General features: G+C 46.2%; 1 protein-coding gene across 1 annotated transcript in view; it reads left to right on the top strand.

Moving 5' to 3' along the window:
* The window catches only part of PKHD1 (PKHD1 ciliary IPT domain containing fibrocystin/polyductin), an 832,619-nt gene that overhangs the window by 238,165 nt on the left and 568,846 nt on the right, over positions 1-25,608 (top strand). The window contains exon 34 of the mRNA XM_075341622.1: positions 14,429-14,579. Within this exon, the coding sequence (XP_075197737.1) occupies positions 14,429-14,579 (151 nt within the window). The remainder of the gene's footprint in view (positions 1-14,428; positions 14,580-25,608) is intronic.

The raw sequence follows: 25,608 nt of genomic DNA, 5'->3' as shown, positions 1-25,608 counted from the left end.
GCTGCCGCATTTGTTTGCCTCCGACCAAGCCAAGGTCGCCTTCATAATGTCTCACCTAGAGGGCGAGGCACTGGCGTGGATGAACCCCTTGTGGGAGAAGGAGGACCCTATGACCAAGAACCTCCAGGAGTTCCTGCAGGCTTTTCGCAGCACCTTTGACGAGCCCGGACGCGCCTCCGCGTCTGCTTCATCTCTTCTCCGGTTACGTCAGGGAACTCTGACGGTGGGTCAATACGCCATCCGTTTCCGCACCTTGGCTTCGGAACTCGGGTGGAATAACGAGGCCCTAACCGCCGCCTTCTGGGAAGGACTCTCGGGTCGAATCAAAGATGAGCTGGCTGGTCGTGACGTACTGTCCACCCTGGACGCCCTGATTACCATAGCGACTCGAGTGGACATTCGCTTTCAGGAGCGGTCCAAAGAGGTGTCCCGTGAGAGACGCCCGGTACGGCATTCCTCTCCTCCGCAGAAGTCCGCCGTTCTCCAGTCAACGGCATCTGGTGTCTCCGTCCATGAGCCCATGCAGGTCGACCGTGTGCGACAGTCTGAACAACGTCGAGCAGAGCGGCTCGCCAAGGGTCTCTGCTTCTACTGCGGAGAGGGCACACACCTGCTACGCTCCTGTCCAGAGAGGTCGGGAAACTCCAAAGCCTAGGGTTGGTAGGAGAGGCCACCCTAGGTGCTGGGACTCTCTCAGACCCGGTTACATGGACTGTGCAAGTGACAACGGGAGAGACGCGGTTCACGGCTGAGGCGTACCTCGATTCTGGGGCAGCAGGCAATTTCATCCAGCAGGCCACGGTGGACAAGTACCAGGTGCCTGTTACTCCACTCGACAAACCCCTCGTGATTGCCTCTGTGGATGGGAGACCCCTCTCTGACACCATCTCCTGGATCACCAGGCCGGTTGAATTGCGTATCGGTGCTCTGCACACCGAGAACATCGCTCTCTACGTCCTCCCACACATGTCACATCAAATCCTGCTGGGCCTTCCTTGGTTACGGACACACGACCCTTCAGTCAGCTGGGGCACTGGTGAAATCACTCGATGGGGCTCTTCTTGCCATGAGAACTGTCTGAAGACCATACAACCCATCCGGCGACCTCCGGTTCCAGAGTCCCTACCGGGACTACCCTCAGCCTATTGGTCCTTCGCGGACGTCTTTGATAAGAAGGAGTCAGAGGTACTTCCGCCACATCGTCCTTACGATTGTGCTATTGACCTGCTCCCGGGAACTACACCACCTCGAGGACGGATATATCCACTGTCTCCAGCCGAAACAAGGGCCATGTCTTCTTACATCACAGAGAGCCTGGCAAGGGGATTCATTCGGAGATCCTCCTCTCCTGCTGGAGCAGGCTTCTTCTTCGTAAAGAAGAAAGAGGGCGACTTACGCCCATGCATAGACTACCGGGGATTGAACCAAATCACCGTAAAAAACAAGTATCCTCTGCCGCTCATCCCCGAATTGTTTGATCGGCTCAGAGGAGCTCGCGTGTTCACCAAGTTAGATCTTCGGGGTGCCTACAACCTGGTCCGTATCTGCTCGGGGGACGAATGGAAGACCGCGTTTAACACTCGCGATGGGCACTATGAATACTGCGTGATGCCCTTCGGCCTGTGTAACGCACCAGCAGTCTTCCAAGAATTAGTGAACGACGTGTTCCGGGACCTTCTCTACGTCTGTGTGGTGGTATATCTGGATGACATCCTTGTCTTCTCTCCGGACCTTCAGACCCACCGAGAGAACGTGCAACTGGTTCTACAAAGACTGAGAGAGAATCGTCTGTACGCCAAGTACGAGAAGTGTGTCTTCGAACAGTCTTCTCTCCCCTTCCTGGGTTACCTCATCACCGATACCGGACTGCAGATGGATCCAAAGAAGGTCTCTTCCATTCTCAACTGGCCTCCTCCTTCTGGACTGAAGGCAATCCAACGCTTTCTGGGATTCGCCAACTATTACCGCCAGTTCATCCCTCATTTCTCTGCTCTGACTGCTCCTCTCTCCGCCTTGACCAAGAAGGGGGCTAATCCAAAGGACTGGTCACCTGCGGCCGACGCCGCGTTTGGCTCCCTAAAGCGGGCCTTTGCCTCCTCTCCTGTACTCCACCGTCCGGAGTTAAACCGCCAGTTCACCTTGGAGGTGGATGCCTCCTCCTCGGGAGCCGGAGCAGTGCTCATGCAGAAGTCCTCCTCCGGGAAGATGGTGACTTGCGGTTTCTTCTCCAAGAGCTTCTCAGCGCCTGAACGCAATTACACCATCGGTGACCGAGAACTATTGGCAGTCAAACTGGCTCTGGAGGAATGGCGTTATCTTCTGGAAGGAGCAGTGTACCCCGTTATAATTTACACGGACCACAAGAACCTGGAATACCTGCGGTCTGCTCAGCGACTGAACCCACGGCAAGCCAGGTGGTCCTTATTCTTTGCCCGGTTCGATTTCCAGCTCCATTTCCGACCCGCGAACAAGAACGTACGCGCTGATGCCTTGTCTAGGTCTTTCATGCCCATGGAGCAGGAAGAGGAGACATCCCAACCCATCATCTGTCCAAGTAAGATTATTCCGGTGGCTCCTGTCACCCTGGCCCAGATACCGCCCGGGAAGACCTATGTCTCTGAGACTGACAGGCAAAAAGTGTTACACTGGGGCCATGCCTCGAAAACAGCCGGTCATGCTGGCCAGAAAAGAACTTGGAGTGCGATTGTACGTCATTATTGGTGGCCATCCCTTCGCACGGACGTCGCCTCTTTTGTCTCTGCCTGCTCCTCTTGTGCCAGGAACAAGACGCCCAAACACCTGCCATATGGTCGTCTTCTGCTTCTGCCTATACCCTCAGTTCCCTGGCAACACATTGCGATGGACTTTATTACGGACTTGCCATTGTCCTCCGGACACACAGTCATATGGGTCGTGGTGGATCGGTTCTCTAAAATGGCCCATTTCGTCCCTATGGCTGGACTGCCCTCTGCCCAGGAACTCGCGGATGCCTATATACATCACATCTTCCGCTTGCATGGCTTTCCATCACACATTGTGTCCGACAGAGGAACTCAGTTTACCTCCCGCTTCTGGAGGGCTCTCTGTAAACATCTGGGAGTAACCCTGGACTTTTCTTCAGCCTACCATCCTCAGTCGAACGGCCAAGTGGAACGGGTCAATCAGATTTTGACCTCTTTCTTATGTCACTACGTCAACGCCCATCATGACGATTGGTCCACGCTTCTTCCTTGGGCTGAATTCTCCCATAATCACCACGTCAGTGAGTCCTCCTCCAGTTCTCCCTTCCATGTCGTCTACGGACTTCAGCCTTCGGTCCCATTGCCTGTATCCTCTTCCTCGGATGTCCCTGCTGCTGATGAGGTAGTCCGTGACTTTACAACCATTTGGGACTCAGTTAAGGCATCCCTTGCACGTGCATCCCTGCGGATGAAGAGACACGCAGAGAAGAGACGTCTGGATCCTCCGTGTTTCTCCCCCGGAGATCTCGTCTGGCTTGCTTCCAAGTACGTCCGATTGAAGTTACCATCTTACAAGCTGGGTCCTCGCTACATCGGACCGTTTAAAGTCCTCGGCAAGATCAATGAGGTCTCCTACAAACTGCAGCTCCCGGCCACGATGAGGATACCCAACTCCTTCCACGTCTCTCTGCTCAAGCCGGTTGTCCTTGGTCCCTTCTCCGCTGCTGCCAGTCCAGCTCCTCCTCCTATTGCTGATGACGACATCTATGCGGTAAGGGATATCGTGGCCATGAAGACCGTACGGGGTCGACAGTTCTTCCTGGTGGACTGGGCTGGGTATGGTCCTGAGGATAGGTCCTGGGAGCCCAGAGAGAATGTGGGTACTCCTCTGATCCGTGCCTTCCTGTCCCGGTTGCGGGGAGGGGGGCGTGGGGGGGGGGTACTGTCACGCTCCCCGGGTCCTCTGCTCCGCTTCCCGGCTCACCTGCTGCGTCCTCCTCTCAGCTTCCTGCTCTGGCTTCTGGCACCCGGGCCGCGCGCATGCGCATTAGGGCGCGCGCGCGGTCACTGACCCTTTCTTAAAGGGCCAGTGTCCACTGACAGGAAATGAAGCACACAGGTACGGGGTATAAAGGGGTGCAATGTCCAAGGGGGCGGGGCCTGATCTTCGTGTTTCCCAAGCTAGGAGTCAGGGCTCCTTGTGTTCCTGTGAGATACTTACCTCTCTCTCTTCTAGAGCCGATCCTGCATTGCCATCCGGTCCTGCCGTATCCCGAACCCCGAACGCTGCCTATCTGCCATCCTGACAGTCCGCACCATCTCTGTTCCCTGCGGTGACCCGTCATCTCGCTCCAACGGTTCCGGACCCCGCCTGACATCATCCCGGCTTCCGAACCTGAGCTCCGTCACCCGGACCACCATCAGTGACCCCGTGGTTCCAGGGACTTCTCCATTGTGCTCTTGTGCGCGGGCTGTTCTGCTACCTATAGTGCTCCGGCTACCGGACTCCTTTCCTCATCGGGGAGTTCGGCCCAGTGGATCCACCTCCCGGGTCTGCCCATCCACCTGGCCCTAACACAGGGACACACGCATGACACTCAGCTCTGCTGTACTGAGCATGAGCCGAGTGTAATGCGAGGGGATCGCAGTAATCCCTGTGTGGCCCCAGCCTGATCGGTCGACACTTGAGTCAGCTGATCTGAACTCAGCTGAACTCCTGTACACACAGCCCGCACATGGTCACATGTGACTGGCAGCAGGCAGCGACTGCTGTTAAGGCTACATTCACATGACCGTTCCGTTTTTGCGGGCCACAAAAAACGGTCCTTTTGTTTAACGGATGCATCCTAGTGGCATCCGTGTGACATTTGCGTGCCTTCCGGGTTTTTTTGCGGACCGCAAAAAATGGAAGCAGCAAGAAAGATAAATAGATGAGTAGATATAGAGATGGATAGATAGATATAGAGACAGAGGGATGGAGGGATGAATGAATGAATGAATGAATGAATAGAGGGCTGGATAGATAGATAGATAGATAGATAAGAAAGACATATATAATGTCCTACCCCCCTGCATATTCTAAGCTGGCACCCTTTTGTGACTGTCATGTGGCACTAAGGTGCTTAGTCTTGTATTTAGCCAAAAAATAAATAAATAAAAAAAAAATGACATGCGGTCCCCCTATCTTTTGTAGCCAGCTAGGGTAAAGCAAACGGCTGCAGCCTGCAAACCACAGCTGGCAGCTTCACCTTGGCTGGTAATCCAAAACAGAGGCCCCCCCACACTGTTATTTTAAATGAACTAAATAATTTAAAACAAAAAACACGGGGTCCCCTGAAATTGGATCACCAGCCAAGGTAAAGCAGACAGCTGTGGTCTGGTATTCTCAGACTAGGGAGGTTCACCGTTATTGGACACTCCCCAGCCTAAAAATAGCAGGCTGCAGCCGCCCCAGAAGTAGCGCATCCATTAGATGTGCCAGTCCTGGTGCTTCGCGCCAGCTCATCCCGTTGCCCTGGTGCGGTGGCAAACGGGGTAATATATGGGGTTAATACCAGATGTGTAATGTCACCTGGCATCAAGCCCTGGAGTTAGTGATGTCAGGCGTGTATCAGATACCCGACATCACCAACCCAGGCAGTAATAAAAAAAAAATAGACAACAAACACATTTTTATTTGAAAAAACACTCCCCAACATATTCCCTCTTTCACCAATTTATTAGAAAGAAAAACAAATCCAGGTCTGGTGTAATACAAGGGGGTCCCACGATGATCCATTCCATAGTCAATGTCCCAGTCAATGAAGAACAGAATGTTCCCTATTTGCTGGGAGAGCCGTGCAGTGACCTGAGCTAACATCAATAGGTCAGCCCAGGTCACTGCAGGGCATGACGAGTGCTGCTATGAGGAGGTTAGCGAGGTATATTACCTGCGATGATCGCTGAACTCCTGACAGCAGCGCTGTCACCGAGTTCAATGACCGCCGCCTTTACAAACAAAGTATCGCGAGCGGCCCGTGACGTTACCACTAGTCACAGTCTCGGGTCGACAGCGAGAGGTGATGTGACAAGCGGCGGGCATAGAAGGCAGTGACGACCGCTGACGTCAGGAGGGCAGGACTTCATTACCGTATGTAATGAACTTACTAATCTCCTGACGGTAGTGCTTGTCATCCCCGCGGCTGCTGACACTGCAGTGCGGGCCGCTGCTGACACTGCTGAGCGGGCAGCCGCGGGACTGGGGCTGGAGCGGGACACTGACTGCACGGGCACCCAACGGAAGTCACATGGAAGTGCTTCCGTGTTGCTTCCGGGAATTTTGCGGACCCATTGACTTGTATTGAGTCACGGTTCGTTATTACGGAACAGAATAGGACATGTTCCATAATAACGGAGCGGACATACGGCATCCGATGTGTTTTTTTTTGTAGGATCGGATGCACATGGAAGTACTACCGTGTACCATCCGATCCTACTCAAAAGACATTGAAAATATGGTCCTGTCCGTGGGGCCGCAAAAAAACAGGAACTGACCAGGACACACGGAACGGTCATGTGAATGAGCCCACCTGCAGCCATTGCAGCGTGTGCGGGCTGTGCGATCAGGAGTCAGCTGACTCCAGCGCCGGCCGATAAATTCTGTGTCCCGCTGCAGAAGGATCCGGTAAAATAACGGTTGCATGCGCTGCACATTTAATCCACAGGATCTGGTCATATGCGGTTTGTGGATGATACGGACGACACACAGACTAGGCAAGAGGGAAAAAAGCAATCTCATCACCACGTCACTTTTTTTTCCCCAATTATTTTTTTCACATGTTGCGCCGGCTAATAATCATAATTTCTGTGTACACACACACACTCACACTCACACACACACACACACACTCACAAACACTCACAAACACACACAAACACTCACAAACTCACACACACTCACGCACAAACACTCACACTCACACACAAACACTCACAAACACACACACACTCACACACACTTTCTTCCCCTGGTTGTGTGCAGAGCTGGCAGCTTCGGATGTCTCTGTGTGATTTCTCTCATCCACACAGGGAAGAGGCAGGGAGGAGGCTTTGGGTGGGAGCAGAGTGGGTGTATTAGACACAATGGGTGTGTTAGATAAGCTAGACACCGCCCTAGAGCCACAAAGAATTCTGGAACTTGTAGGAAGGAACTGAACACAGGAAGTCAGAGGAGAGATTAACCCCATCAAAGCTGGAGCCAGCAATGAGCATGTGCTGCTAGTGCACAATAAAACCTAATTTTGCTGAAAAAACATAATAGATGTGTTGAGGGGCAGATATTAGCAAGATTTATCAGAAAAAAAAAAAATCAGTTTTGGTAACTGGACAACTTCTTTAAGACACATGGATTTTTCGCTGACCAAAAGACTTGTATTGTTTGTTGTCATCAAAGCTTTCGGAAAAAAAAGGATATGTCTTTGTGTGGTACAAACGGGAGACGGTCCGTGTGAGAACATGGACATGTGAGGATCACCATACGTTATAAAGGGTACATGTGGTATCCATGAATAAATGGATACTACACATACCAGAAACATGGACATGTGATAAGGGCCTTAGGCCGCTGCAGGTGTTGAGGACCTGGTGGATTCCCTGCAGGAATCTGGGACAGTGTGTCCACACAGGCTGTGAGATTGCGATCGTGAAAGGCCTGGACAAGCTCCCATTGACTTCCAGTAAGTGGTATCACCAGTCCAGGCAGATTGTCCATATTTTATGGCAATGGTTTTGTTGCTGATACACCTTTAGAAACCATGGTCTTGGGATTCTGACAAGACTCTCCAGTTGAGGTGGATCCTCTAAGCCCCAGCTCCAGGTGAGGACACAGACCCAGTGCATTGATGCAGCAAACTTGAAGACACATGGGCAGCGAGGACTTAGAACTCTGTTGAATCTCAGGAGCTGCAGACCGAATGAGGTGTAACCAGCCGGGATGGAAGCAAGCAAACAAAGAATGGACTGAAGGTGGAGCCCACCAGGAATCGTGAAACTCAATCCCAAGACACAGGTGTGTGTGCCAATGGCTCTTAAATAAGTCTAGGGAAATTATGTCATTGATCCAAACTGGGCAACCTACAAAATCTGACCGGGGTTAGATTGAGGATTAGGCTTACGGCTAGGGTTGGGTGTGGGGCTAGGGTTATGGATAGGTTTAGGGCAATGGTTAGCACTACAATTAGGGCTATGGTTATAACTAGGTTTAGGGCTATGGTGAAGCGTATGGTTATGGTTAGATTGAGGGTTAGGCTTGGGATAGGGAAAAATTCAACATTAATGTCTGGCTTCAGCAAATAGCAGATAGTTTTAGGTGGTCAAAAGGCAAATTATAATTGCATCAATATTTTACTCAAAATACAATATATGTTCTTGGGGTGTAAAGGGTTTAATAAATTTCAGAGTCAAGGAGTACTAACAGTTCATAAGCACAAATATTTCCTTTGCCCAGAGTGCAGGCTGTCCATGCTTTGCTACTGTTAAGGACATGCCTTTCATTTATTTGTCTTTGCCAACCCCTTTAACTGGGGTGTAAGAATCACAGTCAAAGAGGGTGCCACCGGGCCCTTTCTGAAGGGGGGCCCACTAACACCGACACCTATTTCAGCAGGACATATATACCATGATGTGGGGCATATATACCAGGTTGGGGGATATAAATACCTGGAGGAGGCCCAGGATGAAGAACATATATACCTGGATGGGGATATATATATATACTTGGAAGGGGTCCAGGGCAGGGAAATATATACCAGGATGGGGCCCAGAATGGAGACATATATACCAGGAAGGTGCACAGGATGGGAAACATAACTAGAAGGGGCCCAGGATAGGGTATATATACATCTGGATGGGGGCCTAAATGGAGGACATACCTGGAAGGGGCCCAGGACATATATACCAGAAAGGGTTGACATGTATATAAGGAAGGGGCCCAGGATAAGGAATATATATAAAACAGGACGGGGTACATATATACCAAGAAGGTGCCGAACATGAAGGAAATATATACCTGAAGGGGGCCCATTGTGAGACACGTATACCAGGAAAAGTGGCTTATATACCAGGAAGGGGCCCAGGATGGGGACATATATAAAAGGAAATTGAACGCATATATATTAGGAAGGGCCCAGGATGGGGTACATACCTGGATGGGGGACATATATACCAAGAAAGATATACCAGAAAGGGGCCCTGGATGGAGGCCAAGATGGGGGGCATATATACCAGGAAAAAAGATATATATACCAGGAAAGTTTCAAGATGGGGTAAATACCTGGATGGGGCCTAAGATGGAGGACATACCTGGAAGGGGCCCAGGATGCTGGACATTAGTACAGGATGCTGGGACATGTCTACATACTGTAATTTGGAGAGCAGTACATATGTCTTTATAGGATTTAGAATGCTAAAAAGGTTCATATATCTAACCAACATGCAGATGGAGGAGGTTGGGGAGGCAGGTCAAAATCTTGCATCGGGGCCTATCAGCCTTTATTTAAGTCAATGCCCTTTAATTACTGATTAAGGTAGATCTGCCATGCAGAAGGCTGAAAAACTGCAACCATACCGAGGACAGATTTCATGAGTGTATAAATCAGACAAGTGCAACGTGATAAAAAAAATCGTATTACATTCGGACCAATGTTATTTCATGGGGCAGTTGAGACTGAGGAAATAATTGCAGCCTGCTGCTTTAGCAGGGAGTTTCGCATCACTCTCACCAATACAAAGTCTATGGGTGCAAGTGAAACATCGGAGTGCACTGATGACATCTGAGTGCTGTGCGATATACGCAGAGTCAATGGAGAAGGCGGAGAAACTAATCTCTCCCTCTTCTCCGCTCCGGTGATCAGATCACAGTAGATGACACTCGGCTCAGTGTCATTAGCATATCGCATTGGTCGCCCTACGCTCTCCTGTAGTGCCCTAAACTCAACTTTCCCAGGTTCGGACATTAATGCAGATCGGCAGAGTAAACTTTCTCAGACATGGTAATGCAGGTTAGATAAAAGTCTGAGTCTCTTCGCTCCTGTAATGTACAAATCATCAGAATCTCAGTGTAATAAACAGCTGGTTGCGTCCTGCCCGCCGCACCGGGATATTTATCTCTCATTTCGTACACAACATCTGGTGACTGCCAATGGGGAAAATCAGAAGAGATGAAAAGAGAGAAAGTACTTTAATGACAATTATTTATAAGGGAGGCGGCTGGATACTCTCATCATCCGCATGTTCATGCGGTCACGTGTCTGATCCATCAATCACTGCTTATACTTTACGGAGGAGATTTCTGCTGGACTGAGAGGGAATTTGTTGTAGCTGCCAGCGACTATTCCACAGCGGATCGAGGATGTGTATTAATTACCGGAGATGCATGCAGAGCAATCGCTGCCATGAGGAGAGGTGAGCACCTCGCCCAAGGCAATGGAGAGCTTTGGACAGCAGGCAGGGGAACACCGCCATACCCCTCCATGTATGCAGCCAGACTAATGAGCAACTATGTGGGGAAGAAGAACAGCTATCTATATATTCCACATTCAGTCAGAGAGGACAGTATTATAGTAGTTATATTCTTGTACATAGAGGCAGTATTATAGTAGTTATATTCTTGTACATAGGGGCAGTATTATAGCAGTTATATTCTTGTACATAGGGGCAGTATTATAGTAGTTATATTCTTGTACATAGGGGCAGTATTATAGTAGTTATATTCTTGTACATAGGGGCAGTATTATAGTAGTTATATTCTTGTACATAGGGGTAGTATTATAGTAGTTATATTCTTGTACATAGGGGCAGTATTATAGTAGTTATATTCTTGTACATAAGGGGCAGTATTATAGTAGTTATATTCTTGTACATAGGGGCAGTATTATAGTAGTTATATTCTTGTACATAGGGGCAGTATTATAGTAGTTATATTCTTGTACATAGTGGCAGTATTATAGTATTTATATATTCTTGTACATAGGAGCAGTATTATAGTAGTTATATTCTTGTACATAGGGGGCAGTATTATAGTAGTTATGTTCTTGTACATAGGGGTAGTATTATAGTAGTTATATTCTTGTACATAGGGGCAGTACTATAGTAGTTATATTCTTGTACATAGGGGTAGTATTATAGTAGTTATATTCTTGTACATAGGGGCAGTATTATAGTAGTTATATTCTTGTACATAAGGGGCAGTATTATAGTAGTTACATTCTTGTACATAGAGGCAGTATTATAGTAGTTATATTCGTTTACATAGGGGGCAGTATTATAGTAGCTATATTCTTGTACATAGGAGCAGTATTATAGTAGTTATGTTCTTGTACATAGGGGCAGTATTATAGTAGTTATATTCTTGTACATAGGAGCAATATTATAGTAGTTATATTCTTCTACATAGGGGCAGTATTATAGTAGTTATATTCTTGTACATAGGAGCAATATTATAGTAGTTACATTCTTGTACATAGGGGGCAGTATTATAGTAGTTATAGTCTTGTATATATAGAGCAGTATTATCGTAGTTATATTCTTGTACATATGAGCAGCATTATAGTAGTTATATTCTTGTACATAGGGGCAGTATTATAGTAGTTATAGTCTTGTATATATAGAGCAGTATTATCGTAGTTATATTCTTGTACATAGGAGCAATATTATAGTAGTTATATTCTTGCACATAGGGGCAGTATTATAGTAGTTATAGTCTTGTATATATAGAGCAGTATTATCGTAGTTATATTCTTGTACATAGGAGCAATATTATAGTAGTTATATTCTTGCACATAGGGGCAGTATTATAGTAGTTATATTCTTGTACATAGGGGGCAGTATTATAGTAGTTATATTCTTGTACATAGGAGCAGTATTATAGTAGTTATATTCTTGTACATAGGGGCAGTATTATAGTAGTTATATTCTTGTACATAGGGGCAGTATTATAGTAGTTATATTCTTGTACATAGGGGACAGTATTATAGTAGTTATATTCTTGTACATAGGGAGCAATATTATAGTAGTTATATTCTTGTACATAGGGGCAGTATTATAGTAGTTATACTCTTGTACATAGGGGCAGTATTATAGTAGTTATATTCTTGTACATAGGGGCAGTATTATAGTAGTTATATTCTTGTATATAGGGGGCAGTATTATAGCAGTTATATTCTTGTACATAGGAGCAGTATTATAGTAGTTATATTCTTGTACATAGGGGCAGTATTATAGTAGTTATATTCTTGTACATAGGAGCAGTATTATAGTAGTTATATTCTTGTACATAGGGGGCAGTATTATAGTAGTTCTATTCTTGTACATAGGAGCAGTATTATAGTAGTTATATTCTTGTACATAGGTGGCAGTATTATAGTAGTTATATTCTTGTACATAGGGGGCAGTATTATAGTAATTATATTCTTGTACATAGGGGCAGTATTATAGTAGTTATATTCTTGTACATAGGAGCAGTATTATAGTAGTTATATTCTTGTACATAGGAGCAGTATTATAGTAGTTATATTCTTGTACATAGGGGGCAGTATTATAGTAGTTATATTCTTGTATATAGGGGCAGTATTATAGCAGTTATATTCTTGTACATAGGAGCAGTATTATAGTAGTTATATTCTTGTACATCGGGGGCAGTATTATAGTAGTTATATTCTTGTACATAGGGGGCAGTATTATAGCAGTTATATTCTTGTACAGAGGGGGCAGTATTATAGTAGTTATATTCTTGTACATAGGGGCAGTATTATAGTAGTTATATTCTTGTACATAGGGAGCAATAATATAGTAGTTATACTCTTGTACATAGGGGCAGTATTATAGTAGTTATACTCTTGTACATAGGGGCAGTATTATAGTAGTTATACTCTTGTACATAGGGGGCAGTATTATCTAATTGTATTTTTTCTCATACTCATTATCCTACTATAATATTATCTAACTTCAGTAGATCTTTAGTCTTCTTACTGTGCTTACAATTAGAGTCTTGCTGCCTTTTTCTAAAGAATGTTGTTTAGTTTCTCTTAGGTAATTATACCAAGCCTTATTTTTAATTATAATTGTACTAGGAAGCAAGTGTAATTGGATTAGTTAATGTTTATGGTGCTGCAGAGAAAACGCATTTAAGCACCATCTACAATACTTTCCGCTATGTATGAAGGATATACAGTATATAAAGCTCCACCTGTTTTAATAGACACCTTTCTGAATCTTGTCCAAAGAGTTGTGGTGTTAACACTGCCCCCTACTGACCACTATGGTGCAGGTACCTAAATATTTGTTTGATAATAATAATAATTTTATTCATTTATATAGTGTTATTAATTCCACAGCGCTTTACATACATCAGGAACACTGTCCCCGTTGTGGCTCACAATCTAGAATCCCTATCTGTATGTCTTTGGCGTGTGGGAGGAAACCGGAGAACCCGGAGGAAACCCACGCAAACACGGGGAGAACATACAAACTCCTTGCAGATGGTGTCCTTGGTGGGATTTGAACCCAGGACCCCAGCGCTGCAAGACTGCAGTGCTAACCACTGAGCCACCACAAGACTGCAGTGCTAACCACCGAGCCACCACAAGACTGCAGTGCTAACCACCGAGCCACCATGCCGCCCTTATAATGTGTCATTCTCTTCTGCTTTCACTGGGGAGGGCAGTATATATAATAAAATACAGTGAGACAATGTGCGGCAATCCAAATCCTTCCGTCCCTTATTTCCACGTCTCACTACAAAGCATTAAAAACCTTATTTGGCAGAATAACTAGCACATATATCGAATCTGCTTATTCTGGGCTGTTAAGTAAGTTTAATTAAGTTACTAAGTTAATGTTGCACGCTATCTGCCGGGAATCTTATTGCAATAAACTGAGGAGAGGGAATAAGAATCCTAAATTGCCTCATTTTTTCACAGTAGGAATTGGGGACCGGTTTAGCCAGTTATGTCAAAAGAATTCCAATTTCCCCCCCATTGCCCTGGAGGAATCCAGACTATTCTGTTAGAGGCAAGAAGGAAAAGCTTAAACACTGAAACAATATACTGTGCCCGGTCTATTGACGACGTGTTTTTTTTTTTCTTTTTCTGTTCGGCACTGTATTACGCTTTCGGCTTCGTAATGTTGCAATTTGTATTTCTAAGAGACTCTTGGCTCGGAGCACGTGTTCCCTAGTATGTGTGTGATCCCTGCCTGATTTGCTAAACAGATAGGAATTGGTGTAATATATTTTCGCACATGTGCAGATCAGCAAAACAAATAAACGATAAAAAAGAATGGAAACAAAATTACCGAAATTTGCAAAGTTTGATAAATGGTGGCCTGCACTTGCCACAAGCTAATGGCTCGCAATGATTAATAAGAGCAAAAATAATTGCATTTCATTAAGATTGATGACACCCCGTCCACCCTCCCCCTTTTCCTCGTTTCAGCCCTAAAGTGGAAGAAGATGAAGTTCTCATCTATAATGGCTCCTGTAACATCTCCATAGAAACAGAGGCAGAGATGGAGTGCAAGGCGGTTAATCAGCCAATTACCGCCCAGATTACTGCGATACGGAAAAGCTGGCTCCAGAACACTCAGGTATAATCCAATCTTTTTTTACAGACTGATTCAAACAGTTTAAAAATTAAATTTGTAACAATGTGTACATTAGAAAAAAAAAATAATAGTTTAGGCCGGGCGCCGGCTGCGGTGATGTATAATGCTAAACGCTGGAGAGGTGCCGTGGATTTATTGATAATGGGAGGTAAAAAAAAAAATATTTGCAGTTAAACATCTGATTTACACAAGGAATAAACGACGCCACGTCTGAAAAATTTACGTCTTTAAAATTTTGTTATTCCTTTTTTGTGCTAACTTTTACACATGTTTTTACACGTGTACATAATTTCCACTATGGCTTTCTAGCTATAGCCTGTGCATCAAGAAAAGTTACGTGTGAACCTACCCTAAGGAGCACACACTGGGCGACATTGTAAGAGCGCACAATAGGGCAACATTGTATAAACACTGTGTGTAACCCCTGTAAGGGGGCACAGTATGGTAGTATTGTAACCACTGTAAGGGGCACACTCTGGATGACAATGTAAGTGGGCACACTATGGGCAAGATTGGCATCAGTATTCGGCACACCCGGGTAAGTGCCAGGGCCCTGGACCGGCTGGGGGGACCACTCGTAGTCAACAGAGGTGGGGATGTCTTCCTCAACCACCGGGCCCATTTCCAAGGACCAGTATTCGGGCCGGCAGCTGTTCTTTACTGGTAGCCAGCCTTTTAAATCCACTCTTGCACATAGCGTTCACTGCTGAGCGCTGCGTGCAGGGGCATTCAAGTTTATCTGTTGGTGGAGCTAGTGTGCGGTGTACTCCCGTCCCACAGATGATGAGATAGAGGAGCCATAGTGTTGTCAGTGTCCCACCGGTGCCGAGCTATATGTCCCCTCCATCCCAGTGCTTTATACCCCTCTCAGAGTTGTATGTCCTCCACCCCAGTGCTGTATAACCCCCCAGAGCTGTTTGTCCCCTCCACCACAGTGCTGTATACCCCCAGAGTTGTATACCCCCAGAGCTTTTTGCCACCCCACCCCCACCCCAGTGTTGTATACCTTTAGAGCTGTATGTCACCTAACCCCAGTCCTGTATACCCCCCAAGAGCTGTATGTCCCCACATTCCAGTACTGTATACCCCCAGAGCTTTATGCCCCCACCTCATTGGTGTATACCCCTTAGGGCTGTGTGTCCCCCCCCACCTCTGTGCTGTACACCTCCCAGAGCTGTTTGTCCCCCTTAGTGCTGTATACCCACAGAGATGTATGTCCCCCACCCCAGTGCTGTATACCCCCAGAGTTGCATACCCCAAGAGCTGTATGTCCCCTACCCCAGTGCTGTGTACCCCCAGAGCTATACATGCCCCCACCCCAGTGCTGTATGTCCCCCGACCCCAGTGCTGTATACCCCCAGAACTGTATGCCCCTAGCGCCAGTGCTGTATGCCCCCCACCCCAGTGCTGTATACCCCTCAGAGTTGTATGTCCCCCACCCCAGTGCTGTGTATGTCACACAGTAATGAGTATGTCCTCAGCCTCTCCTGTAATGTATATCCAGCAGTATCACTGTGCATTGTGCGCAGCCATGTCTGCTAGTGACGGACGCCAATCAGCGTGGCACAGCCACATGCCCAGGAGGAGCTGGATAGGAGACATACGGGGCACGTGAGTGAGGCTGCTGCTGGCTCCCATATTAAAAATACCTCTAATGTGTCTGTGTGCATCTATGATGTGTTTATCTATGTATATCAATGTATAGATTAATGTCTGCTTATGTGTTTTTGTGCATTTGTCTTTATACAGTGTGTCCACCCATATTCTGTCCACCGCCATTAATTTAAGAACGGCGGCAGCTATAGGCATAGAAGTGGTGTCTAGGTATAGTAAAGTAGCCATGTGCTACGGAATGAAACCACCATTAGCGCCACCTGGTGGAAAACAACGGAGTTAGCATTTTTATCTCTAAAACGAAACGAGATAAAAAAAAAGTGAATTACAAAGTAGTAGTGCATCATCAATTCAATACGAATCGACACCTTGCATACAGAAATGCTATGATCAGAACATATAAAACTCACAAGGCTGCGGACGTGAAGCGATACGTCATGGAGACCTTCCTACAAGTCATTGGGTATGGTGGCTGTGTGGAGTGGCCTCCACGCTCACCTGACCTGACCCCATTGGACTTCTTCCTGTGAGGTCACATCAAACAGCAGGTGTATGCGACCCCTCCACCAACATTGCAGGACCTACGACGCCGTATCACAGATGCTTGTGCAAACGTGTCACCTACCATATTGCACAGCGTGCAGCAAGATACAGTATGCTGTGCAGAGGCCAGATGTGCATTGCAGCTGACGGGGGAAACTTTGAGCATCAAAGTTAAATGAGCGCCATATGCGTGACCAGCATTCAATGTTTTGGGGGGGTCATGGGTTTCATATCATAGCATTTCTGTATGCAAGGTGTGGATTCGTATTGAATTGATGATGCCCTACAACTTTGTAATTCACTTTTTTTCTCTATCTTGTTCCGTTTTCAAGATAAAAATGCTAACTCCGTTGTTTTCCACCAGGTGGCGCTATAGGTGGTTTCATTGCGTAGCGCATGGCTACTTTACTATACCTAGACACCACTTCTATGCCTATAGCTGCCGCCGTTCTCAAGTTAATAGCAGTGGACTGGATATGGGTGGACACACTGTATATGTATATGTACCTATAACTGTGTGTGTGTGTGCGTATCTGTGTATGTGCATGTCTGACTGTGCTTGAGGCCCACTGAGATTTTCGTCCGGGGCCGACAAAAACCTGGAGCCAGCCCTGACTATGTAAACTCTATGTAACCAAGAGGGCACACTCTGGATGACAGTGTAAGGGGGCACACCCTGGATGACCGTTTAAGGGGGGCACACTCTGGATGACCGTGTAAGGGGGCACACTCTGGATGACAGTGTAAGGGGGCACACTCTGGATGACAGTGTAAGGGGGCACACTCTGGATGACAGTGTAAGGGGGCACACTCTGGATGACAGTGTAAGGGGGCACACTCTGGATGACAGTGTAAGGGGGCACACTCTGGATGACAGTGTAAGAGGGCACACTCTGGATGACAGTGTAAGAGGGCACACTCTGGATGACAGTGTAAGAGGGCACACTCTGGATGACAGTGTAAGGGGGCACACTCTGGATGACAGTGTAAGGGGGCACACTCTGGATGACATTGTAAGGGGGCACACTCTGGATGACAGTGTAAGAGGGCACACTCTGGATGACAGTGTAAGGGGGCATACTCTGGATGACAGTGTAAGGGGGCACACTCTGGATGACAGTGTAAGGGGGCACACTGGATGATAGTGTAAGGAAGACCCATGACCCAAGACCCTGCTGGAAGACCCATGACCTAGGACGCACACCCAGCTTTCTGATACTGGGCACTACATTGCAGCCCAAAATCCTTTGGAAATCTTCAGATTTCATGATGTTTTACACACAGTCAGCGCACCCAGTGCCAGAGGCAGCAAAACATCCTCAAACATCTCTGACCTCCACCATGTGTGACTGTAGGTCCTGTGTTCTTTTCTTTGTAGGCTTCATTCTGTTTTTTAGTAATCAGTAGGATGATGTGTTTTACCAAAAACCTTTATCTTGGTCTAATCTGTCCACAAGACACTTTCCCAGAAGGATTTTGGCTACTAACGTACATTTTGGCAAACTGCAGTCTAGCTTTTTTATGTCTCTGTGTCAGCAATGCAGTCCTTCTGGGTCTCCTCCATAGCATTTCATTTAATTCAGATATTGACAGATAGTTCATGCTGACACAGATGCCACTGATCCTGCAGGACAGCTTGAATTTCTTTGGAGCTTAATTGGGGCGGCTTATCTACCATCCGGACTATCCTGTGTTACAACCGTTCATCAATTTTTCTCTGCCGTCCACGTCCAAGTAGATTAGCTACCGTGCTATGGGTTGTAAACTTCTTGATTATGTTGCGGACAAAAGAACATCAAGATCTCTAGAGATGGACTTGTAAGGCTACATTCACATGACCGACCCGATTTTCCGGTCCACAAAAAACAGTCCTGTTTTGTCACGGATAGTGTTGAGCGGACCGGACCTGAAAAATCCGGATCCGCGCGGTTTGAGCGGCAGATCCAAGTTCGACCCGGACGCGGGATTCCGGGTGCACAATCCGGATTTGGTAATTTATTTTTTTTTTCTTTTCTCTCTCTCTCTCTCTTCTCTTCTTTCTCCCTTCTCTCTCTTTTTTCTCTCTCTCTTCTCTCTCTTTCTCTCTCCTCTCTCTTCTCTCTCTTTCTCTCTCCTTTCTCTTCTCTCTCTTCTCTCTCCTCTCTTCTCTCTCTCTATCTCTTCTCTCTCCTCCTCTCTCTTTCTTCTCTCTTCTCTCTCTCTTCTCTCTCTTCTCTCTCCTCTCTTCTCTCTCCTCTCTCTCTTCTCTCTCTTCTCTTCTCTTCTCTCTCCTCTCTCCTCTTCTCTCTCCTCTTCTCTCTCCTCTCTCCTCTTCTCTCTCCTCTTCTCTCTCCTCTCTCCTCTTCTCTCTCCTCTCTTCTCTCTCTCTTCTCTCTCCTCTCTCTTCTCTCTCCTCTCTTCTCTCTCTCTTCTCTCTCCTCTCTCTTCTCTCTCCTCTCTTCTCTCTCTCTTCTCTCTCCTCTCTCTTCTCTCTCCTCTCTTCTCTCTCCTCTCTTCTCTCTTCTCTCTCTCGTCTCTCTCTCTTCTCTCTCTTCTCTCTCTTCTCTCTCTCTTCTCTCTCCTCTCTCCTCTTCTCTCTCCTCTCTCCTCTTCTCTCTCCTCTCTCTATCTCTCTCTTCTCTCTCTCTCCTCTCTCTCTTCTCTCTCTCTTCTCTCTCTTCTCTCTCTATCTCTCTTCTCTCTTCTCTCTATCTCTCTCCTCTCTCTCTCTCTCCTCTCTCTCTTTTCTCTCTCTTCTCTCTCTCTCCTCTCTCTTCTCTCTATCTCTCTCCTTTCTCTCTCTCCTCTCTCTCTTTTCTCTCTCTTCTCTCTCTATCTCTCTCCTCTCTCTATCTCTCTCTCTTCTCTCTCGTCCCGGATTCCACTCCTCATTGACATATATTGGCCGGATTCCGGATTGGATCTCGGACTTCTGTGTCAACCCGACAGTGATCCGCCGGACCCGGATTATTAGCAATCCGCTCAACTCTATTCACGGATGCATCCATGTGACATCTGTTCCGTTCCATATATGATCTGCGTGCGGACCGCAAAAAAACGGAAGCAGCTAGAAAGATAAATAGATGGATAGATATAGTGATAGGTAGATAGATAGATACAGTAGATAGAGAGACAGAGAGATGAATGAATGATTGAATGAATGAATGAAGGGATAGCTAGAGGGATACATAGATAATAGATGAGAAAGACATATATGATGTCCCACTCTCCTGCATTTTGTAATCTTGCACCCTTTAGTGCCTTTCATGTGGCCCTAAAGGGTGCTTAGCCTTGTATTTAGTTAAAAAAATGGTCTGCACTTAGACAAAAGAAGAGTAATGCAAGTGAAAAAATAGAAATTTAAAAAAATCGAATTTATTGAAGCGACTGTGAAGTCATTCGACGTTTCGACCCCATCTGGGTCTTAGTCAAAAGTCGCGACTCGTGAGTAAGGCCCAGGTGGGGTCGAAACGTTGAATGACTTCACAGTCGTTTCAATAAATTAGATTTTTTTTACCCTTGTATTTATCCAAAAAATAAATAAATAATTAAAAAAAAATGATGTGAGGTTCCCCCTATCTTTTGTAGCCAGCTCGGGTAAAGCGGACGGCTGCAGCCTGCAAACCACAGCTGGCAGCTTAACCTTGGCTGGTAATCCAAAACAGAGGGCACCCCATGCTGGTATTTTAAATTAAATAAATAATTTAAAACAAAAAACACGGGGTCCCCCCCAAATAGGATCACCAGCCAAGGTAAAGCGGACAGCTGTGGTCTGGTATTCTCAGACTAGGGAGGTCCACCATTATTCGACACTCCCCAGCCTAAAAATAGCAGACCGCAGCTGTGATGCCCTGACCTATCAGGTCGTCACAAGGGTGGCGTGCAATACGCCCTTCTGCATGGTACCCGCTCCTCCTTGGTTACGGGTCCTGTCAATTTGGTGTTGCTACCAACAGTTATACAAAAATCCTGAAGAACACTCTGCAGCACACCCACCAGACACCCATTGGGCAGCCTGAGGAGAATAGGGCCACGAACATTATCCCGTTCACCATCCACCAAATAATCCCACTTTTTATTCCGGGTAGCCGCGCGACCCTGCCTCGGATCCGGAGACCCCTCGAGCAACTGTGGATCCGGGTCCGAGCAGCCCGTCGGCTGTCGCGGGGGCGGCACACAGCCGCCCCAGAAGTGGCGCATCCATTAGATGTGCCAATCCTGGTGCTTTACCCCAACTCATCTCATAGCCCTGGTGCGGTGGCAAATGTGGTAATTTATGGGGTTGATACCAGCTGTGTAATGTCACCTGGCATCAAGCCCTGGTGTTAGTGATGTCAAGCGTCTATCAGATACCCAACATCACCAACCCAGTCAGTAAGAAAAAAAAATAGACAACAATAAAAATTTTATTTGAAAAAACAGTCCCCAAAACAGTCCCTCTTTCACCAATTTATTGGAAAGAACAATCAAATCCGGGTCCGATGTAATCCAAGGGGGTCCCACGACGATCCATACCATAGTCACTGTCCCAGTCAATGAAGAACAGAACATTCCCCATTGGCTGGGAGAGTAGTGCAGTGACCTGAGCTTACATCAATAGGTCAGACCAGGTCACTGCAGGGGATGACGAGCGCTGCTGTCAGGAGGTTAGATGAGATCATTTCCTGCGGTGATGAACGCCGCTACACTCCTGACGTCAGCGCTGTCACTGACATCCAATTGTCCGCCGCGTTCACAGCGAAGTATCACGGGAGCCCGTGACGTCAGCGCTAGTCAGAATCTCGGGCCACCCACGAGACTTGATGTGAGAATGCAGCTGTCAGTGATGAGCGCTGACGTCTGGAGTGCAGCGGAGAACGTCACAGCAGGTAAAGATCTCATCTAACCTCCTGACGGCAACCCTCATCATCCCTGCGGCTGCTTGCACCGCAGAGCGCGTAGATGCTGGGCTGGATCGGGACACAGACTGCAGGAGCACCCGATGGAGGTCACACAGAAGTGCTCCTGTGCGGCTTCCAGGGATTTTGCGGACCCATTGACTTGTATTGAGTCTCGGTCCGTTATTGCCATAATAACTGAACGGACATACGGCATCCGATGTGTTTTTTTGTAGGATCGGATACACACGGAAGTGCTACCATGTGTCATCCGATCCTACACAAATGACATTGAAAAGATGGTCCTCCTATTAGTAGGTCCGCAAACAGGAACTGAACAGGACAAACGGAACGGTCATGTGAATGAGCCTTTACCTTGAAATTGTTGATGTTTTCCAACAATTTTGGTTCGGAAGTCCTCAGACAGTTCTCTTCTCCTCTTTCTTGTTCATGCTTAGTGTGTCACATACAGACACACAATGCAAAGATTGAGTCAACTTCTCCCCTTTTTATCTGATTTCAGGTGTGATCTTCATATTGCCCACATCTGTTACTTGCCACAGGCGAGTTTAAATGAGCATCACAGGCTTGAAACAAAGTTGTTTATCTACAATTTTAGAAAAGTGCCAATGATTTTGTGTGTTTTGTGTGAAATTTTTGTCTAATTTGACTTTTATTTTTCCATTTTTTTGTGTTGTTCCAATACACACAAAGGAAATAAACACATGTATAATAAAACATGTGTAATTACGTTAATTTTCTGGGGGAAATGCTTCATTTTCTGGAAGAATTTCAAGCGTGCCAACACTTTCAGCCATGACTGTAGATGATGAAGACGCGGAGGATGGAGAACCCTTTTAAGTGTTTCCTATACGTTCAGCATGGGCTTTCGTTGTAGTCTGCATTTGTTGGGTTCCCGATGTTGCCATTTCTTCTTGTCACGATTCCTCTGTGCAGAGCATCTTGCACACTAGGTGATGCTCTGTTGCGCTTTCCTGGACTACAGAGCTGGCAGGGACACGATTCCTCTGTGCAGAGCATCTTGCACACTAGGAGATGCTCTGTTGCGCTTTCCTGGACTACAGAGCTGGCAGGGACACGATTCCTCTGTGCAGAGCATCTTGCACACTAGGAGATGCTCTGTTGCGCTTTCCTGCACTACAGAGCTGGCAGGGACACGATTCCTCTGTGCAGAGCATCTTGCAAACTAGGAGATGCTCTGCTGTGTTTTCCTGACCTACTGGGCTGGGAGGTTGTTTGACAGCGCTGGATACCATGCTGGTTCTGAGAGCCACTGATTGCTCAGATGTTCCATCTTTTGGGTAATTGCTCTGCTTCTTTACTGAGCATGCTCTCCCAGAACCTCGCCAGTCATACATTCTGGTTCAGTTGTTGTGCTGTTGGCCTGTGTTCCTGCTATTGTTCTGATCTTTAGTTTTCGACCCCAGACAGTTGTTTTGACTCTTCTCTGCCCGTTTCCTATTCCTGTCGCGACCTCCTGGCTGTAGACCTTGGACATTTACCTGACCACGTCTCAGTTTATTCCCTGAATCTATACGTGAATTCCTGGAATTCTGACCCTCGGATTGTGACCTGACTACGCCTCTGTGTTCTCCCTGTATCCTTACGTGTCCTCCTGTCACCAGACCTGTGTTCTCCCTGTATCCTTACGTGTCCTCCTGTCACCAGACCCCGGCTTTCCTGACTACTCTTCTGTTTGTACAACCTGTAAGTAGTCACTGCATTACACTTCTTTTCTAGATGGGTCAGTCCTGGCCATGGCGGCTCCGTGATGTCCCCACTTGTTGGCGTAGTTTATCATTCCCATTACAGATGACACGCTCCGCTCGCCACCACTAATGATTTCATATCCTCCACGGTTGAGGACGTCGTCATTTGTCATGCTGGTCCTCAGAGTGATAATGATTTTAGGTCTTCATTAATCACGGCGGGAGCGGTCCAGATGGGGCAATGGTCCTTAAGGCCGATCCCTCTACTATTAAGCTAATTACTGTGTCAATAATAACAGCAATTAATGGTCGATACTGCTGTTAGATTGTCAGCTCTTACGCTCAATCCATCGTTTGCCCCAGTCCCCGCTGTGTGAGCCTAGCCATGGTAGAAAACAGTGGACAACCGGAAATATACCAATGAATGTCCTTCTTTCTACAGAAGACCACCTTTCGGCAAGTGTTGCCCCTTACCCTTGGTGCTACAAAGAAATAGACATCTAGGAATCCATAAGACTCCTTGGAATGTAACTGTATAAAATTCTCTTCTTAACCAACTGGGATTGAAGGGTTCTTCACTGGACCACCAGGGATTATAATAATATTTTTTTTTTCTTACAAGCTAAAAATCACTTCCCAACCTCGAGCAAAATATGAACATTAGAGAATAAATACTATCCTATCCACTGGACAGCAGGAAATATAACCTGGGAATGTAGAATTCACAAGACTCCCCTTCTTCTAGACACCAGGGCTAGTCATTTTTACAACTGAGTTTTATGGGAACCAGGTACAACCTAAATCCAGACTCTAGAATATAACAAACTCAAAGTCCTTATACCATAAACTTCATGTATTGGGAAGTCATTTTTAGCTCATGAGGAACAAAAACAAGTTCTAATCCCTGGTGGCCTAGTGGAATTACCATCTATTTTAATGAGCCCAAAAGCCCTGTAAGAGATGAGGTCACTAGTGCCACTGGTGTGGGGGGCCTGTTGGTGGCACAAAGTAGTGGACATTTATAAATCTATACGTTTCAAAGGAATGAAACTTTATAAAGTTCATTTCTGATCTAGGAATAAAGGGTTCTTCACTAGCCCACCAGGGACTCAACTTCCCTTTCTTTTCTTAGAACTAAAAATTACTTTCAAACCAACTACTTTCCTACCACTGGACAGCAAGAAATAACCTAAGAATGTAGAATTCATAAGACTCTCCTTCGATACAGCAGGTAGGATCATTTTCACAATTGTGTTCTCTGAGAACCAGGTACAACCTACAACCACACTCGAGTCTCCAGGGAGTGTAATAACCTGAAAATCAGTTTCCAATAGACTCCATGGATTGGGGAATCATTTTTAAGTAAAAAGGATCTAAAAGAACCTCTAGTCCCTGGTGGTCTAGTGGCATTGCCTTCCATGCTAATTATCTCAGAAGCCCTGTAAGAAATGAGGTCATAGTACCACTGATGTGAGCCTGATGGTGCTACAAAGAAATAGACATCTAGGACTCCATAAGACTCCTTAGAAAGTAACTTCATCCAGTTTTAGCCAACTGGGATTAAAGGGCTTTTCACTGGACCACCAGGGATTATAATTATTTTTTTTTCTTACAAGCTAAAACTCACTTCCCAACCCCAAGCAAAACTTGAAAATTAGGGAATAAGACTACTATCCTACCCACTGGATATCAGGAAATATAACCTGGGAATGTAAAATTCATAAGACTCCCCTTCTTCTAGACACCAGGACTAGTCATTTTTACAAATGAGTTTTATGGGAACCAGGTACAACCTACATCCAGACTCTAGACTCCAGGGAATATAAAAAACTCAAAGTCATTATCCAATAAATATCATGTAATGGGAAGTCAATTTTAGCTCATAAGGAACAAAAAAAGTTCTAATCCCTGGTGGTCTAGTGGCTTTACCATCTATTCTAATGAGCTCAGAAACCCTTTAAGAAATTATTATTTATTATTATAGCGCCATTTACTCCATGGCGCTTTACAAGTGAAAGAGGGTATACATAAAAAAACAAGTACAACAATCATGAATATTACAAATGAGAAATGAGGTTACTAGCACCCCGATGTGATCCTGTTGGTGACACAAAGTAGTGGACATTTAGAAATCTATTAGTTTCAAAGGAATGAAACTTTATAAAGTTCTCTTCTGAGCTGAGATTAAAGAGTTCTGCTTCTGGGCTCATTAGAATAGAAGGTAATGCCACTAGCCCACCAGGGATTAGACTTCGGTTTCTTTTCTAA

Source organism: Anomaloglossus baeobatrachus, chromosome 3 (genome assembly GCF_048569485.1).
Source record: "Anomaloglossus baeobatrachus isolate aAnoBae1 chromosome 3, aAnoBae1.hap1, whole genome shotgun sequence".
NCBI classification, from domain to species: Eukaryota; Metazoa; Chordata; class Amphibia; order Anura; family Aromobatidae; genus Anomaloglossus; species Anomaloglossus baeobatrachus.
The sequence above is the reverse complement of the archived record's forward strand: the minus strand, read 5'-3'. Positions and strand labels throughout refer to the sequence as shown.